At 50.0% G+C, this 18,539-nt stretch overlaps 1 protein-coding gene across 1 annotated transcript; it reads right to left on the bottom strand.

The window, feature by feature from the left end:
- Positions 1-693: 693 nt before the first annotated feature.
- On the bottom strand, positions 694-17,829 carry LOC119089898 (doublesex- and mab-3-related transcription factor A2-like). The gene is made up of 4 exons (XM_037212703.1): positions 17,578-17,829; positions 15,326-15,391; positions 1,924-2,056; positions 694-881 (listed from the first exon to the last, which is right to left on the bottom strand). Exons 1-4 carry the CDS (start codon positions 17,827-17,829, stop codon positions 694-696), a joined length of 639 nt encoding a protein of 212 aa, XP_037068598.1.
- Positions 17,830-18,539: the final 710 nt, after the last annotated feature.

The following is an 18,539-nucleotide window of genomic DNA, read 5'->3' as shown; positions in this document are numbered from 1 at the left end:
GCAGCGGCCGTCAACACCCAGAACAAGTGCTGACCGTGCACAGCGCTGTAGTCGGCGCTGATCCACAACTCAAATCGAGGAGAAGAAGGTCGCAAAAGGCCTCAAAGCTCAAGGTTTCAGAACCCAGCCTCAGCGATGGGATTCTTTTGATATTGAGACCTCAGCTTGGCAACCTTTGACACGTGATCTTTGACATCAGGACCCCTGTCCCATTTATTTCTGATCTGGCAACATCTGGCCTGATGATCTTTGGCCTGAGAGCCCCTGACTCAGTGACCTCTGACCCCTGAACGCCTGACCTGGCAACGCTCTACATGATTGCCCTTTATGACCCAGAATCTCCGACCTGGTGGCTTATCACCCCCGGACCTTGATCTTTGACCTTGTGCCCCATGGCCCTGGGATCTCTGACCTGGTAACATCTGACCTCGGGGCTGTTTCCATGCTCACAGATAACCTGTGACAACATTGCGTGCCGTCGTGCCATTCGGGAACACCGTGTTACTGACCGGATCAGGCCAGGCATATATTCAATTCACTCGGTGAAGTGAAATAGATATCTCACCCCCTCGATCAAGGGTAGTCAGGAGATTAATGACCTGACCTGGGCCAGTCGGTGATCCACTGACTGGACCAGAAATTATTCACTGGCCTGATCAGGAGAGGCCCATGTCCCGCTGACTAGTGCTGCCCTCACTTGGGCGGCGAAGGCGGAGACCTGGAGGGCTCGGCCCTACCATCGCCGAGGCCACCGCTAGATGGCAGGCCGGGCGGCGAGGCCAGCCCGTAGCCGGGGTAGGGCGGGAACAGGTCACCGCTCCACGGCACCGGGAAGTAGGGTCGCGGGTACGGGTAGCGGAAGCTCGGGAAGCCCATCATGGCTGGCGGCACGTGCAGCGCGGAGAAGGCTGACGGCGCGCCGGCGCCGGCGCTGTCCGGCAGCTCGGCAGGCGGCCGCGGCCGCAGTAGGCTGTCGATGGCCTCCAGCGTATTACCTGTCCGCACAGCGGCACACGCCGTCACCGCCCGGCCGACGCCAGCGCGTTACCTGTCCGCACAGCGGCACACGCCGTCACCGCCCGGCCGACGCCAGCGCGTCGCCTGTCCGCACAGCGGCACGCGCCGTCACCGCCCGGCCGACGCCAGCGCGTTGCCTGTGTACAAAGTGGCTCAATATTCGATACACGACCAACGCACGTGTTGTTCAGACACAATCTGCAGCATATATATATATATATATATATATATATATATATATATATATATATATATATGCATATGCCGTGGAGGGGTGGACGTGTGATAATGTTAGTGCCACACATGCGAAGCACAATGAAATATCTGGAAAGAAAGGTTGTGGCGGATAGAAAGTAAGAAAACTATTATTCCTTTATTTCAGCAAAATTTTACTTTGGCTCAATTCTTCAGATAGCATGCGTGCTAAATTGAAGGGCGGATCCAGAATACTCCTCACGGGGGGGGGGGGGGGGGGGGGGAGCAGTCCCGGCTTGGGAGGTAACTCTTGGCAATCAAACTGTTAAGATTGTCTTCAAAGTCAACAAATGCATCATTTTTATCCAAATTGTGTTATCTTGGGTGGGGAGAGGGGGAGGGGGCATGGTCCGGTTGGCATCTTTGGATCCGCCGTTGGTCCAGTTATAAATGTGCAGTTTTTGGCCTGATTGCTGCTTCGTATTTTCGTTTGCGTATTTTGTTTATAAGTATTTCAATTAGGTCATGTTCAAATTGAATTATATCGCATTACAATGGTCACTATATGTAGCTTTTGCAGTCACGAATGTTAAATGCGCAAGCTACCAAGAGTCAGTCAATAGCCTATCTCACATTTCTTAAGTCGAAATCCGCGAAAGCAGACGTCTTACAGGAAGGGCTCCCAAACGGGCATCGCTGCGCAGAACCCACCTCCATGTCCTTTGAGAGTGTGGAAGAGTTCTGAGCGGGATATCGACGGAAACAACCTGGCCATCAGGTCCAGCGACCTGTCCGAGTCGTACATCGGAGGCGGCGCGCGGGGCGATGACGATCTCTCAGACACCTGCGCGCAGCGGTGACATTAGACAATTGTCACGCGGAGAATACGCACAAAATGTCACGCCTAACTGATCCGATTGCCAGTTACAGAACTTTGATCTGGCAACTTTGATCTGGCGACTTTGATCTGGCAAATTTGATCTGACAATGCGAGCTTCCATTCCCACCCCTCTGGTCCGGGCCACAAAATCACTCACGATTTATCCAGGTCACCGTTGGGCAATGCAGAACTACATTGGAACCAGCGGCGTAGTTTCGCAAAATGTGTTGGAAGGGGGGACTGAGCATGAAAAATGGTAAAGTCTTCCCATAAGTAATGCCACCAAACGATCTCTCCACGGATTTCACTTGCATTTTTCTCCAAACTGCGAACGAAAGGCTGCAGTTCCTCAACTGAGCAGAAAATTATATCCCTGGCTCAAATTATGTTTCGTCGTCTGGCCAAACTTACACTATTAACGTATTGAACGATTGGTAGCCAGTTGTTTTATTTTGCCAAATAATCTTTCATTTGAATGCTGTTCCTGCCGCTGGTCCCCAAAGCACAAACAATTACGGTCAGGGTTAATACACAAACTCAGTGTGGACTCACACATCATCGCTAGACGAGCGATCACTGTCATGCTAAGACACACGCAGACAAAAGGACCCAGACCGAAGCCGATCAGCTGACCTCATCGTCGGAGCTCAGGGGCCGGCCGGGCTGGACGGTCGCCGAGAGGGTGGCCGCTGACCTCAGGTCAAGGCTGACCGCGCTGCTCTGCTCCAGGTACGGCGCATCAGACTCCTCAGGTCGGCACCTCTTCTGGGGCGGACCTGAAACGCAGCCCCGCCATCGAGATCCCATGGTTGCCGCCGTCCAAAAGCACACCGTCTGCCGCTGGCAACGTGTCGACCACGCCAAGAGCGTCGAGCCAAGTGGGGTGAGTGATATCTAGAAGATATCGAAATGCGCTAACTTCTTGCAGGTTGATGTTACTGTTAACGATGTCCGGCTCCATGGCTCTGTCCGTTAAAGCGCCTGCCTTCCCACCCGCTCACCCGTGGCGAGGTGGTTTCGAGTCGCTTTAGGCTTTCGCTATTTGGCCTTGACGGATATGGCCTGCGGCCGGTGCCAGCGGTCACGCTGAAGGTTAGCTGACGTCAGAGGGCAGCACGGACCGTGCTCAGTATTGCGACACGTTAAGCTTTCACCACTAAGTCCTGCCGTTGCCTGGAATAGCGCGATCGGATGGTGAGGGTCAGGGCCCACACAAGCACTGCTCAGCGTGAGCTCTAATCTCAGAGATCCATCCATTCAAAGGCTTCGGATCAAATTTTTAAAAAAGGTTGCGTGCCTCATAAGCTCATAATCCAACGCAAACAGCCATCGTGCTCTAAGCATGGGTTAAATGTCATCCTAAGCTGGTGCAGAGAGACGCTCTCCAACGGGGCATAATTTCGCAAAATGAGTTAGGGGGAGCTGAACAGTAAACAACTTTCCCCCAAAATATGCCGACAAATGGGTTGACAAACTGATTTGGTCCACTTTCTTCTCAGAGTTTGAGGGCTGCCCCCTCCCCTGCTCCCCCAACCGAGTAGGAAACTGCACCTGTGCTCTCGAATCTAGTTGAGTGGCGTCCAAAACCATGCAAATGTGGCGACGGTTGGCGGGGATTTTACGACATGCATTGATATAATCAACAATTTCCCTGACAAGTTGATGATGGCCGGTGAGATGCTCCAGACCAGGTCAAGCTGTGTCCCGAAGCTGACGGGGAGGGTCAGAATAGAATACAGGGGTCAGAAGAGCAGAGGAGTAAAGCAGAATATGGTGGGCAAGTTCAGAGGGCAATGAGAATGAATAGAGCAGAGAAGAGAAGCAGCAGAAGCGTAAATTAATCATTCTTCTCTCGTAAACAAAATACCAAACCTATGTAAAGGGCCGAGCAAGAGTCAATAAAGGAGCACCTTTCTGCTTGCAAGCTGTAATGGATGCATGCCACGAACAGCGGGTTCGGGTGATCCCTTAACCGAAGGAGAAGTATTGATTTAAGGGTTTGGGTGGCTCGGGTCAAATATAATATTCTGCATGTGGAGGATCGGGCATTTTAACGGTCAGCTGGTGACCCACGCCGAGTGCGCCAGGGGAGCGAACGCTGTGGCGCTGAAGAAAATCGTTTGGATTACTCGATAATTACCCTTCGAAAGGCGTGGTATCGTGACACATTATGATGTTGCTGCAAACAGCTTAAACTTTGCACAGTTACGTGGGTGCGGTGGTTAAACGCTAGATATCCCTCTACAGAGGTATGGAATCCCTGATAATGGGTTCGGTTGTCGACAATTCAGAATACCATGGAAATACCGATTAAGAAGCATTAAGGCGTAGAACCTAATTAGATACGACCGAGGAATATAACTTAACAGAGAAACGCCCATGCGGACGTATTGCATTCCCCGGAATAAGCTGAAGTGGGCTGAACACGAAATAATTGTATGCAGCGTGATGAAAATAGGTCTGCGTTATTGGAAATGGTCGAATGGGATTTGAGGCTTGTGAAAAAGCTACAAGGCAGGTGGACTGAGCTTAAAAACTTGGCATTGGGTTGCAGCGTATTTTAAAAATTAATTGCATAAAAAGCTTTACTGATGCAATGACTATTAAGTACACAAATCCGTACCAAATAGGTATATATATACATACATATATATATATATATATATATGTATACATATACATATATATACATACATATATATATATATATATATATATATATATTGACTAACAAGTGCATACCCTCTGCGTCATATCGAGTAACCTCCCACGCAACTAAAACCTAGAGGCCGAAGGACAGCATGACACTGATAAAGGCCAAAAGACGATATGCAAGCGGTAAAGGCATGCAACTGATAAGGGCTTAAGGACAACGTGCAGCTTTTAAAATTTATTTTATTTTTTATAAACTTATTCCGAATGGCTTGCATGGGTGACCTGAGTTCATAGTATCTGCTTAAGCATAGCTTGCTGCGCGCACTCTGAACCCACCACCCAAGTCGTACCGTCCAGTTCAACGCAAAATTTTGTCTCCGCCCTTGCGCCAGGCAGGAATGTGGAGGTCTTTTACGTGCCGCACGATGCTACGACGCGGCCACCTCGGGCCAGGGGGGACCCTCGTTGGCCAGTTGCCAGCTATCCCTTCCATTTCAGTCGGGCCAAACAATGCACCCGCTCCGGGACTCGTACCCAGTGCCGCTGGATTACGAGTCCAGCATCTTTCCCCCCGACCAAGGAGGCGGCTAGCGGGGCAGTTGGTGAAGGCCGAGAGACAGCATGCTGCTGGTAAAGGCCATAGGGCAGCGTGCAGCTGGTAAAGACTATGCCTGCATCGAGCTTTTCCCAAGTTGGCGCCTTCGCGGTAACGATGCTATGGCGAGACCGAATACCTGGATCGTTCAGTCTAGTTTTCCGGTTATATACGTAATTACACACCCGGTGAAGAAGCCGCGTTAGAGTGCTATTTTGGAATGGTTAATTTCGTTAACTTCATAATGTGACTCCATTATTTCTGTATTTCCTTCCTCTCTTTCACCAGGCCGGTCAACAGGGCGTGCAAACGACGCTAATAAATGACACCAGATTGTGAGGGGCGACGCTTGCCGTCTGGCATAACATGCGACTTACCCTCCTCCCCAGCTAACGAGATCGGATACCCCGGATCTCTGAATGGAGCTCTTAAAAGTCCATGTCGTCTCGTTGGAGATTCACTCTTCCCGTGACAAAAGCATAGATACGTTCATAGGTATTTATATCTGAGAGCCATCAGTGCTACGGTGTTGCTGTTTTATTGATCCCTCAGACGGTATCACTGTAGGCCTCTGCCCCAGCGCGTCAGTTTCTCTGTTCCTGAGAGTCGCCAGTGCCAGCGCGGGCCTGTTTCCCAGCCGGGCCGCTGCGGCGGGCCGACCGGGCCACGGAGGCGCTCGGGCGCGAAATGCCGGCCCTCCGATGCATTCAGTGGATGCTTCCAATCAATTTGAAGCACATTTGATACAGGGCCCATTAATTGGCTGCCACCTCCAGCCACCACGGAGGGCGATACCGAGTATCGGCGCTGGCGCCAGTCGCCGCCGGCGCCGCGGATCATTGTCGATATATGGTGGCGCGTGAGACCCGCGCCCCCGGCCGCCGACGGGGAGGGGCGCCGTCGCGCCACGGCCAGTGGACCGCTCAGTGATGAACGGCAGCTTCTAATGAAGAGAGATAAGTGTTGCGGTCGGGGGAGAGGAGGGAGGGGGGGGGGGGCAGGATGGTCTCTTCTGTGACGGATCGGAAAAGGGATAGCGATCGGGTAATGGGAGAGAGGGGAAACAATGACATGTTTCGCTGGTTCTATTGATGCAGCCAAAAGAAGTGTGAGAGGCTCGGTTGCAAAGGCGCAAAAGTCAGATCATACCTTCATCTGGAATATAAAAACACATAAGCAAATACACATCTCGGGACGAAGAGACACCAGGAGACACAAAACGATCAAGGAACCCCAGGGCAACACCTGGAAAAGAAAGCCAGTAGTCTCAGCACAGAAATCTTAACGCCCTAAACACCAGGCTCAAGACCATCCGGGCCACGCAAACACCAGGAGTTATCAAAACTATCCTGGATCCCAAAAGTATCAAACCGCCAAAAACGCGCATGCTTTCCAAAACACCAGGGTACAAAACATGCCGCAGAAGCATCACTGTGAAATTACAAATGTTGTATCCGATTCACAGTTAAATTGAGGTTGTTTTATTTAGTACCTGGCCCCTGGAGTAAGAAGGGTATATGAAGTGGGGCACAATGCTCCCCGAAAATGCATTTCTAGTTGGTATAACGTTTTTTAACGTCATCAAGGTAAATGTAAGACATAACAAGTAGCCAATGCTCCCGTGCAATAAATAGATTGAGATGAAAAATGGCCCATGTGCTTTACTTTGCAGCTGCTTGAGGGCGTCCAAATTTCGGTTCTGAAGTAGATGCAAACCAACATTGACCCTTTTTTGTCCATTTATATGCCATAAGCACATTCCATTCAATCTGCCTCATCTTTGTGAGGGAAAAGTATCTTAAGACACATTCGACACATCTCTTGCAGTGGATTCCGGCACCCACATTGGCTCAATGTACGTTAAATCCGATGCGCTGCTCCAGACTGCGTAGCACCAAGTAACAAGCAACCCTGTCACGAAGATAGATGGCTTAATGCGAAAGCTCTTCATCAATCTGGCACTTTACGATCAGCGAGAAAGGCAAAGTGCAAGATGTTTATTATCAATCTACCATACTTCCATGACCTACTAATTTATTTCATATGGGAGTAAATCTATCCTCAGATCCAACTGATCGAGGTTCTCAGTACAAGTTACGGGTTCTTCTGGGGTATTATTCCGATGTTTTTATTTTCTACGCCACTTTGATTCCTATTTGCATTACCTCAGCAAGAATGCAATTTTGGAGTCATTAGGCAAGTGAAAACAGTTAAAGGCATCCATAGTGTGAGATGACAAAAAATTGGTTTCAGCATAAGCTCAAAATATCACCTAAAGGGATTCCTCTACATTTAAATATATCGAGGCAAGCATCAGATGTGATGGAAAAGCTCGTTTGCAAATAATGGTATGCTTTGAAACACAAAAACTGCTTTAGATAACACGATTTCACAACTAAGTTAATACGGTCCTCATTATGTCATCGTTTGAGCACGTCATGAAAGGTTTTTATGACGCCAGAGTCACTACCAGAGTAACCGCGCCGTGGTTGTGGCTGTAGCGGCCGGCGTGATTCGCTCGCGATACTTCGACGTGTCGCGAGGTAGCGTTGTGGATGTATGCGTGTGAATGAAACGAACGAGCGCATGGTTGTGGTCTATTCTCATGTTGTTTTTTATTAACCCATGACGGCATCTTCCTTACTTGCATTTACATTTTTGCTTATGGCGCCATTCTTAGGTTGCTCGATTGTCATTGTCAGTCTCATGTCCTTCATATCTAGTAGTTGCTCAAGCACCTGTGCTATTTATGGCGAAGCGCGGCCCGTGATCGAGACATGCAATCAGCAGCGAAATATCTTTCGGAACCTTTTGCCTTCTGTCGTTGGGACACTTTGTGCTGCATCTCTGTGAACACGAATGCTTAAGTGGCAACACTTTTCTTAACCATGAAAAGAACACTGCCAATGAGGCTAGGTGCTCGCGCGACGTTGCCATGAATAGGCTATGCGTCATGGGCTGCACATGTTCACGCACACCTAGCTCTGAAACAAGTGAATTTTAGGTTTTCAAAAGGATAGTGGATGTGAACTATAAAAAATAATGAAGATGGCTATCTCAGTTCAAAACACCGTGCCAAGTGAACCAGTCCCCTTAAAACGTAAAAGTCACTAAGCTCGAATGTGCAGCGTGACTGATGACTTCGCCTGTCATGTAAACGATAATAATAATAATAACGATAATAGTAATCGTCGAATTCACCTGGCAGTTTTGAGCTCTTCACCACCTGTAAAAATAACAGTAAAAGTTTTCAACCAACTCCAAAACGAAGCAGCCTGTTTTCACATATTGAAACCATAACAGACTTTAACAAAGCTGGAAGTTTAAGACCATGTCAAAGCAAGTCTAGTCTGGGTCATACCATATATCATATGTTCATATCATATATTTACTCTTTAATATTTCGAGTCACATAAATAAAATGGCATAATGATTTGGGAAGTAGCAATTAATCGGGAAAAAACGTGTTAGTTTAAGTGGCTTGTCGTCACAAAATAGTGTTGACATATTAGCTGACATTTCTTACTGAGCATGCCGCAGGTTTTTCAAAGGTCATTTAAGTTTTACGCTGACAAGTTTACTTCATATGACCTCCCTAAGTATCCTAGCTTGACTTTGTATCGAGTGATGCACCCTAAATGGCGTTATCGTATAACATCGCATGAAACCCCCTGGCTGGCACACTGCCAACCCAGCTCATGAACTGCATCAAAAGCAACGCAAGACAAGAAGGGTGACGCCAAACTGTTGTCCGCGGCATAGATGGCCGAGTAAGGTAAGCGTGGCAGGGCTGGCCTTTCATGATCACGCATAACTACCTGGCCTGGTCAAGCACCTCAGCTACCAGAAAGTGTCAAAGTGTCATCCGCTAGCACCGAAAGCCTCATGGACCGATTTCGGACGGTTTGGAGGTTATGACGGATGTCTGCAGGTGCTTGCTTTTAACGGCTGGTTATATTTTCGTTGTTCATGCGCTCACAAATGCTCACAAATAGATCTTGTTAAGTATCAGGCTGCCTTACCCTTACAGGCAGCAAGAAGATAGCGCATGACAATCACTTTTAACCTAAGTACTCCATTTCACTGTGTATTCAAAACAGTCCATTTTGTCACATCTAGACAAAACGCATGCATCTTTTCGCATTTTCTATCTTTACAAGGGAATGTGACGCATGTCGGGGAGCCCAATCGTATACAGCGCCAGCGACAGGGTGGCCAAATCTATAGCGCCCGAGGGTCATGGTGCAACCAGGAGTCAAACCCCGACCCCCATGTGGGAGCCGAAAGTACTGACTACTCTGCCATTACGCACCTTTTACATTTACACATAGAAGTGTTCCAAAAATACTGTTGATGTTATTAATATCAGTATTAGGTGAGGTAACAAGAACATTTACAAGAGCATATGCCCAAAACATGCTTACTCTAAGCACATGTACATTTATAAGAAGCAACGCAATTCTTTACATTTTGATACTAACACTTAATCGACAATGTGTATCAACAGCTATAAAACATGAATGAGCATAGCACGTGACGGAATATGATCTCTAGCTTTGCCTTTAACATACATGGGGAACGCTGCATGAGACTCTTGCCTCTAACGTTGCCCTTCAACCCGAACGCATTGCATGTTGCGCGACGCCAACCGACGAGTATACGCTTTGATGTGAGCTTCATCGCCGTTGAAAAATGACGTCTTATCTCATCAAATCGGATAATCAGTCCGTCACGTCACGAAGTCGGTACGTCGCGTTTTTAGTGCAGCCACTGCTTCATTAAAAAATTCCTCCTACGGAAAACACTCCTCCTTTTTGGCCATCGCGCACAGGGCTCCATTAATTTTTCAATAACTCTTCAGGAAGGAGCCATGTTTATCCGGCGCATGGGCGGCCGGTGACGAAGTGCGACCATTCGCGCGGATTACCACAATAGCCGCGCAATAAAGCGCGCGCGAGCCGCGTGCCGCGCGTCCCGATGACGCCCATCACTATCTCCTCGGCCATAACCTGCTCTATTGTGTCTATTGTTATCACATTTCAAATTAATTCCCGACGCCGGTATGAAGACCGAAAGTAACGGCGGAATGGCGCGGCCCACCCAGGAATTCATATTGGATTTTTGGCGGGAACAGTCGTAAGGCGCACGGCCGGCACAAAGCGATATGGGAGCACGACTGGCATTCGCGCCGGTCTGCCAGACGGCTAAAAAGGCGCTGATGACCGCGGCGTTAGCGGCCGACGCGCCCCCGGGGACACTGACGCTGCCAGTCGGCGACGGCAGCACCTGGCGGCTGGCTGCCCTTTTTCCTCCGCCGTACGAGGCATTTGCCACATTACTGAGATAGAGCAACAGGACAGGAGTCAGTGTGATTGTTTCACTTGCCGTCCATCCGACGGTACCCTGTTATCCCCCATTAAAACAAAAAGTGGGCTTCCAGATCCGGCCGATATTTAAAAACAGCACGAAAAACTGAGGTAAATACCTCGTTGACCTTCGAAGGTCTCTAAGTCGTTGCAACATGCTCAAGAACTGCAGCACCACCACCAAATGGTAAATGTATTTACGAGACACGTGGATGGTGTAGTTTGTCGTCGTAATTTCACTATTTTTATGATTCTTGGTCGCTTCATGTGCGCCCTAAAATGAAGTGACAATTTTCCAGCTTAAGGCACAGAAACTGAAATTTGCAGGAACCTCAGAAATTGGGCGGCGAACAGTTATGCAGAAGAACGGATTCCATCGCTAAGAGGTCACACGCCGTTGTAGAAAAGCTGCCTGGGGATTGGAAGGCCTGCATGTGCAGACGAGCATATGAAGTGAAAACTAACTCGCTTCCATCTGATGCGCTTACGCGGTATGATCTGAATAGGCTCTTTGTACGATCAGGTTGTCAGTGATCGGTAACGGAGAGCCTGATACCTGTTTTGAGACAGGTCCCAATACAGACGGCCTTTGCTATCGTAGCGCCCCGGCAGCGAAACGTGCGATAAATGGTAATGGATCCTAGCGCTAGAACACCTGCCCTGAATTGCAAACGATAAGGTCAAATATTACATCCAGTGAGCCGTTTACCATGGGGCAAGATCATTTTGAGAGTTGCTGATGGCGGACGAGTAAAATACTCGTCTCGGCATCATTGAGCACACCTGTGTCGGTACTGGCCAGAATTGGAGTAAATAGCGGAACCGTCTCAAATTTGGCTAAGCAAGGGTGAAGTTGGTTCTCGCGGGAGACATATTTGAGTCAGACTCGGATCAGTATAGGCCATTCCGGCCGGAGCTTCAAATATTTACTTACGTGATAAGATACGCGATCTGCAACATATTGAAACATGTCGGGTGTAACAATGTAATACCCATCGAATGAAAGCTTAAATTTGTTATATATTTGCAAATAACACGTGTTTAACCATACGCGATGTCTCCCTCTCACAGGCGTAACGTCTTAGTGCGGGTATCGTGACCTAGGGCGCTCATTGTTTTTATGGTGCTGGATAGCACTCTTCCCAACGTGATTCAGAGAAAGTAATACTAAATCATATTTGCACGAATAGGTCTTGGTTGGTCAATAAACAACAATGTAACACGACCATACCTTTCCAGAGCCCAGCCCAAATTTCTTTTGACGTTAGCTCCATCAGTCATGTACATCGCCGGGGTCAGCTGGCGTCGCCAGAGCAAGTGTGGACGACGTTTTTCATCTAGGCGTTTCTGACAGGCGGAGGCAAGCCACAACAGTTTTGACACAAGCCATGCAAGTACTCGCGATGTAGGTCAATGCACTTCGGCTGCTTGCGGAATATATAAACGCTGATAGATGCTATTAAGGGTCATACGATCTTCGCATATTCCTGCATAACAACCCATCTTGACCAGGCCTGAGAGGTGCTGATGTGAGGCGCCTCGGATGTTTTGGTCATGTGTGGTACACGCTGTGGTTAAATGCTTAAATAAATATTGCTAAATCCAGGAACCGTGGTTAAATCAAAGATACAAAAAGATTAACAGAAACATAAAAGATAAATCCAAGTAGATCCAGTAACCATAGTTAAACCAAAGGCAACCACCTTACTAAGCCAGAGTCAGATGTAGCTGCGAGAACTATGTGTTTCCCATGGAACCTGATACAATTTCCTAGTCGCAAAACCCGTGTATAATGTTTTTCACACAAGAGCCAGTCACTTCTTCGGGACGGCCAAGACCAAGCACTGCTGCTTGAACCTACATCGGACTGGTGGAACCTCTACTAACTATGTTGGCAACTGCCTGAAATGACACGTTACGATACTTTTCAATGGTTATGGTTATGCCTTAGCTTTACGTGCGGTTTTTATTTTATAAGCAATACAACCCTTTATCTTATCGTAATTAAACATGTGTAACTTCGTAGATTTCCCAGACCAATGGCTTCAGTAATCACGAACTGAGAAAGACACCAGTGCCTACCAATGTTAATGTATCTTCTCGAAAAATGGCGTGATGCATCTCTTTCATCAAAAAGGGAATATTTGGACCTGAGCCTTGCCATTCATTTCTTTCACACAGCTCATGCGGCAAGAGAACACTGTCTGCAACACTGGTTCTGTTCATACTATGTGCACCGTTCACACTTTTAAATGAATGCTGACCATTAACTTAAAGGCGGCAGACGCGACCAGCCGGCAATACAGGTCACTTCACGCACCCAAGGAATACGACAGCAGGTATGGAAAGCCCGTGACCAGGCGGACCACGCTTATGTGCCCATGCATGTCTGCAGAGCTTTCTCCCCAGGTTTACCAAATACATTTTTTAAAAAAACGCTTGACGCGAAGGGTACGCTATTTTCTTATTTGCAATGTGTCGCAATGGAGGAGGGTATTACCGAAGCCTTACCAGTACAACTGGGCAGTTGTAACGAAGGTGTTTTGAGATACACTTTGTTAAACATTGAGCCCCACGATGTAATGAACGGCTGTCATACCCCCCCCCCCCCCTTCCCCCCTCCCCACCCATCCCAGAGCAGCATGAGTTTTCCATCTCCGACTGCTATTTTTGTTGTATTGGACGGTTGGACACTACACGACTTCATAACGTCGCGACGTCTGGAGTGCTTGACGTGATTTTCCAACGTTAGAAAATTTACGAACCAGTGTTTCTGTATCTTTTACAGAATCATAGCCAGCTGGATATCCATCTCCACCGATTAATAACATTAATCGATAATTACCCCAGTGCTTATTCGTACCACAAAGCAATCTTCAACAACAAGTCACCAATAATCAAAGGTTAGGTGATGATAGTTGCAAATAATTCGTTTGTAAGTTGCTTTGCCGGGCTGGGTTTCTCGCAACATAGCAACCCACTACACTTACGTGACCAATTTAATTAGCGGGGAAACGAAAAATTTACAAACAATAAAAACAATGCAGAAAGCGAGTCAAAATCATATCCAGACCTCGTCGTTGCTGAAAAATCACAACAATAAACTGGGGGAAAATGGCCCGTTTCATACCATCTATTGGCAACACATAATTCGAAATCAACGAGATAGAGGCTCTTCACAAAGAGGACCCGACTTGCCTTTGGTTTTCGGTAAGGCAGCAGCATATTTGCTTTCGTCTCGTACATCACTAACACTGAGCACATTTGCAGTCATCCCCGGGCAGTGAAAACATTGCACTGCACGCTTGGTTGTGCGTGTAATTTCCGCGTATTTTTCCTCGGCCACGTCTCGCTGTTCTCTAAGCGTGCAAAGGCGTTTGCGTGCCACCGCGCTTGTCATGTGTTTGCATTCAGTGTGATGAAACGATTTGAGTAATATTATGGTTATTTTTGTTGCGTTGCGCCTCTTGGTCTTGAGTATGCAGGGCTTTTTACAACCGTCAAGCGTTCCTTTCCGCTCAGTGCCGCCAAGCGGCGTGACGTCCGCGTCTGAAGTACCCGTCCAAACTGGATGTGCGCGGGAACGATGCTCCGAGTTTTCCTGCGTAGTGTCAGGCCAGCTGACCGAGCTTCCGTGAGAATCGTCCGTGTAAAACATCGCTGATGCGTGAGCGGTCGGATGCAAGTGTCGGTTGGTAAGCTGTCGGGGCTCTGTTCTGCCTGCCAGGTGTGCACTGACCCAAGCCGCCTGTTTTCGGTGTTCTGATCCCGCTGTTGGGTTTCCATCGAAAAAATCAAAGGGATACAAGCTCTTTCGTTTTACATTTGATATGAACCGGTTTCAACAGTATTCACATTTGAAATCTAATTCTTATCATTATCAGTGTGATCTTGCTAGCCTTGAAATGGCTGGTTACTCTGTGTGACTCGAATGGTTTTGTGGCTGAGAAGCGTGAGTCATGGTCTTGTAATAACCAGTGAGAACTAGAATGCAAGGTCTTGTTTTACGATAAGAACCAGAAGAAACCAAGATCCAGGTTTTGCTTCGTTGAGGGAACCAGTGGGAGCCAAGTTCCAGTGTTTTGTTTTGTCCTACGAACCAGTAGGAACTAGATCCAGGGTCTTGGTTTGCCGAAAGAACCAGTAGGAACCAGGATCCAGGGTAAATAATCATTGGACCAGGCATCTTATCTGCGTCCGCGACATGAACTGAAGCGCTGTCGTGGCGAGGGACCAACATTCTGTCATATCGGATTTACTTCTACCGCGTACTCGCCTCTTGCGGGGTCCATGTGGAGCCCACACCCTGCGGAATTATGAAATAGCGCAAAGAGGACACTCACTCGAAAATAAACATATTGAGTAAACTGGAGAGCATGCCGCATGCTTTAGCTACGTGCTCCACGTGCTTTGCTCAAAGACAATCTTTTGGCAGGCCCACCGCCTTTGAGCCGGCGTGGCCGGTCGGTGCCGTGCCTCAGCCTCACCGTTGTCGGCCTCGCTCCCGGCGGGGCTCTGTTGGGTCGGTGCGCCACTGCCGTCGGCGCCGCTGCTGCTGGTCTCGCCCGCGCTGGTGGCGGCCGGCGGCGGGGTAGACCTGCTCAGGTCCCCCGGCACCGGGAACACCACGCCCAGCTCACGCAGCTCGTTCTCCTCCTGCGCCTGCTGACGCCGCAGCGCCACCTGCGGGGGGCGTGCCTGGTCAGATGACGACTGCATGCTGAGAACAAGCTGGAGGCGGCCTAACAACGCTGAGATCACGTTGAAGGCAGCCTAACAACAGCCTTTTTCACGCTAGCTGTATAAAACACGGCTGTAATTTGATGCCACATTTGAAATGCATGAACGGGGTAACCAGTAGCGAAAGCCACAGTTTGTGGTCAGGGCTGTCAAGATAGCTGTGAGATTCCACTCCTCGCTGCTTTAGAATCCTCGCCATGTATTTATTCATCATTTTATGTTTGGTCTCACGGAACCAAACTTGCGTTGGTAAAATGACCAATTGGTACAAAATGATGACACCACGCACTCCCAGAGTAAACTTTTCCCCACACTGATAGGTCTGACGGCAAACCATGGATTTCACCCCAGTGTTTCCTTTTCAGTGTATTTCAGATTTATACATTTTAGGTGATTATCATAACACAAACGTGACAAAGCCTAGCACGCCACGCTATGAGAGCAGGTCGGGCCCACACGGCTCGCGCTGAGAGCGAAGTCAGCGCCATAGTTTACCAAGCGCTGAGAAAAGAGCACCGCGTCACTATAGTTGTGCACTGAGAAAACACAGTGCTACAGCACACCGCATACTAGGCACCGAGCATCATTACCCATATAACCGCGCACCGCGAACAGAACACGACGCCACAGTTCGCCATGTGCTGAGAACACGGCCCCATGCCGCGATGACCGTCCACCGAGAACGCAACACGCATCGCAGTTCACACGTGCTGAGAACACAGCATGGCATCATGACTACACACTGAGTGCATCGCCCTGTATTCACAGCAAGGCACGTCACAGCCGATGCAACACGGAGCTGAAAGCACTGCGCCACTTTGAACCGCGCAGCATTCAGTGATATTTTGCACAGGCCAGATCGTGTAACGTCGAGACGCCTCTGCTCATCCAACCACGGAAAATTCACTGGGAATCGTGCATAACGACCTCACAGTGAGAACACAATAAGAGCAGAGCTGTTCTCAGAGATGGTACCATCAACTGGGATCAGGGCAGGGCAAAGCGTCATACGGTTAGCTAGGAAGGCACATTGCGATATATTTTACCGATGGAGGGGACATCAGCTTAACAAGATAATATTCAGACAAGCCGGTACAAGCCGTCGCGCACGAGTCGTCGCGCAAACTTGTTAAGGAGTGCCAGCGACTGCGGTGGTCATATTGGCGCCTCACGACCAGCCGTTGCGTTAGCCGAGAATCGCACCTGGGCCCCACGAGCAAATAGGACACTGTAGGTTAGTCTTTGAACTCTGCAGTTAATCCCGAACTTATACGTTACAGTTACAACAGTTACAATATAACATAACTGTATAATGTAACAGTATAATATAATACATTATATACGTTACAGTTGCAGCTGTTACAGTAACAGAATAATATAGCTATATAATATAACAGTATAACATAATGTAACTTATTCGTTACAGTAACAGTAGAACAGTTAATCTCGAACGGGCAATGGTGTTGGTGGAGTGTCCTACACCCTCTCGTCCACCAAGACATTATTGTGCAAGTTGTGAGCCGACCCCGCCTTTCAAACTGACACTTGGCGGCTCACGTCGATTGCGGTCGCCCGTTACAGTCGGCTTAAGAAGTGTACAGCACATTATCATTTTTTATGAGCCAAAAGCAGTTGTGTGTGATTGAACTAGTCACACTCATCCCGGGCCACCAAAGGCAGAGCACCAGTGGCAAGTTCAGAACTCCTGCCCGGCCGCCGCGGAGTGCAGATGATCGGCCGCATGCCGGAGCTTGCTCAAATCCACAGCATCGTCGCATAATCTGGCCCGGCAGTGCATCTCGGCAGCACAGCACACACCGAGAACGGAATTCGACATCGCTGCAGACCGAAACAGGGCTGAAAGCAGCGCCCCTGAGAACCCCACGAGAAACTGCACACGTCGGAGTGAACCACGTGCTGGGAACGGCGGACAGTGTCACAGGGAATGCAATGCGGAGAGCGGCGCAGGAGCTTTCCCTGAGGGCGGCGCCGTTAACTGAGTGACGCTGGACATCACTGGCCGACGTCTGCAGCTCTAGCCCTGTCTGCCGCCTGGGCGAGTCGTTCTGGCACAGACGGCAGCGTCAGCGGCACGCCTGTGGGCGCGGTGTCGTCGATGGGGGGCTCACCTGGGCGGCCATAACGCGTTGGCGCTCGGCGATCAGGGTGCACTTGCAGCAGGCGCAGTCGCGGTAGCGGCAGTAGCGCTTGTGGCCCTTCAGCGCCGACACGATGCCGTGGTTGCGGCAGCGAGCGCACTTGGGCGTGCGCTGGTACCGCTCCGAGGCGCGCAGGAACAGCGGCGACAGGCCGCCCAGCACGGCGTGGCTCAGCAGGGAGCTGCCGCTGGCCAGGCTCATCGGCACCTTGGACGAGTCCATGGCGGCGGCCGGGCCGCGGCGTGAGGCGGGGCGGGGGCTGACCGCTCGGGGCAGGAAGGGAGTGGAAAGCCGCTCGGGGCAGGAGAGGGAAGACACAGGCTGCTCGGGGCAGGAGAGGGAAGGGAGGGCCGCTCGGGGCACAAGAGGGAAGGGAGGGCCGCTCGGGGCACAAGAGGGAAGGTATAGGGCCACCCAGGACAGTGCTGGCGAGAATGACAGGAGGCAGTCCTCAGACGCGTCGCGGTGGTGGGAGATGCCCGGCTGAAGGATCCGGTGCTGAGCCAGCGGCGGAGCTCGTGTGGGCGAACTCGGCGCAGCTACGGCGTCCCGGTGCGGCTGGACGGCTGACAGGCCGGGCCGCCGAGCGTGGCCGAATGATCCCGGCTGTGACTCGCTGCGCCGCCCGCCCCGCCGCGTCAGTTTCGAGAACGTCGCTCGCCGCTGCCTCTGCCAGCCGGCCACGAAGCGGCAACACGGCGCCGCTTGGCCTCTCGACCAATCAGGCGCGCCGGGCCGCCGAGGCGCCGCCCCCGCTGTCGCTGCCGCCTGCCATGAGCCTCGCAGAACATGGACACGGCGACCGGCCGGCCCCGACGCACGAACAGCAGCCCATGCAGCTCAGACGAAGGCCTGCCCGTCAGCAAGTGGGTGCAGCGGAGACAGGCGGTAGTATAGCATGATGGGGAGCTTGTGTTGTGCACCCGCTGATT

Source organism: Pollicipes pollicipes, unplaced genomic scaffold, assembly GCF_011947565.3.
Source record: "Pollicipes pollicipes isolate AB1234 unplaced genomic scaffold, Ppol_2.1 Scaffold_3087;HRSCAF=3621_pilon_pilon_pilon, whole genome shotgun sequence".
Classification (NCBI taxonomy): Eukaryota; Metazoa; Arthropoda; class Thecostraca; order Pollicipedomorpha; family Pollicipedidae; genus Pollicipes; species Pollicipes pollicipes.
This window is presented reverse-complemented; position numbering and strand designations above follow the sequence as displayed.

What these genes read in the sequence shown, in the direction of transcription:
- LOC119089898 (XM_037212703.1), bottom strand. Translation starts at nt 17,829, where the DNA reads ATGGACTCGTCCAAGGTGCCGATGAGCCTGGCCAGCGGCAGCTCCCTG. An exon ending in AACGCGTTATGGCCGCCCAG is followed by an intron (nt 15,392 to 17,577) that starts GTGAGCCCCCCA and finishes CGCCCCCCGCAG; the next exon opens with GTGGCGCTGCGGCGTCAGCA. An exon ending in CACTCTCAAAGGACATGGAG is followed by an intron (nt 882 to 1,923) that starts GTGGGTTCTGCG and finishes ACGTGCCGCCAG; the next exon opens with CCATGATGGGCTTCCCGAGC.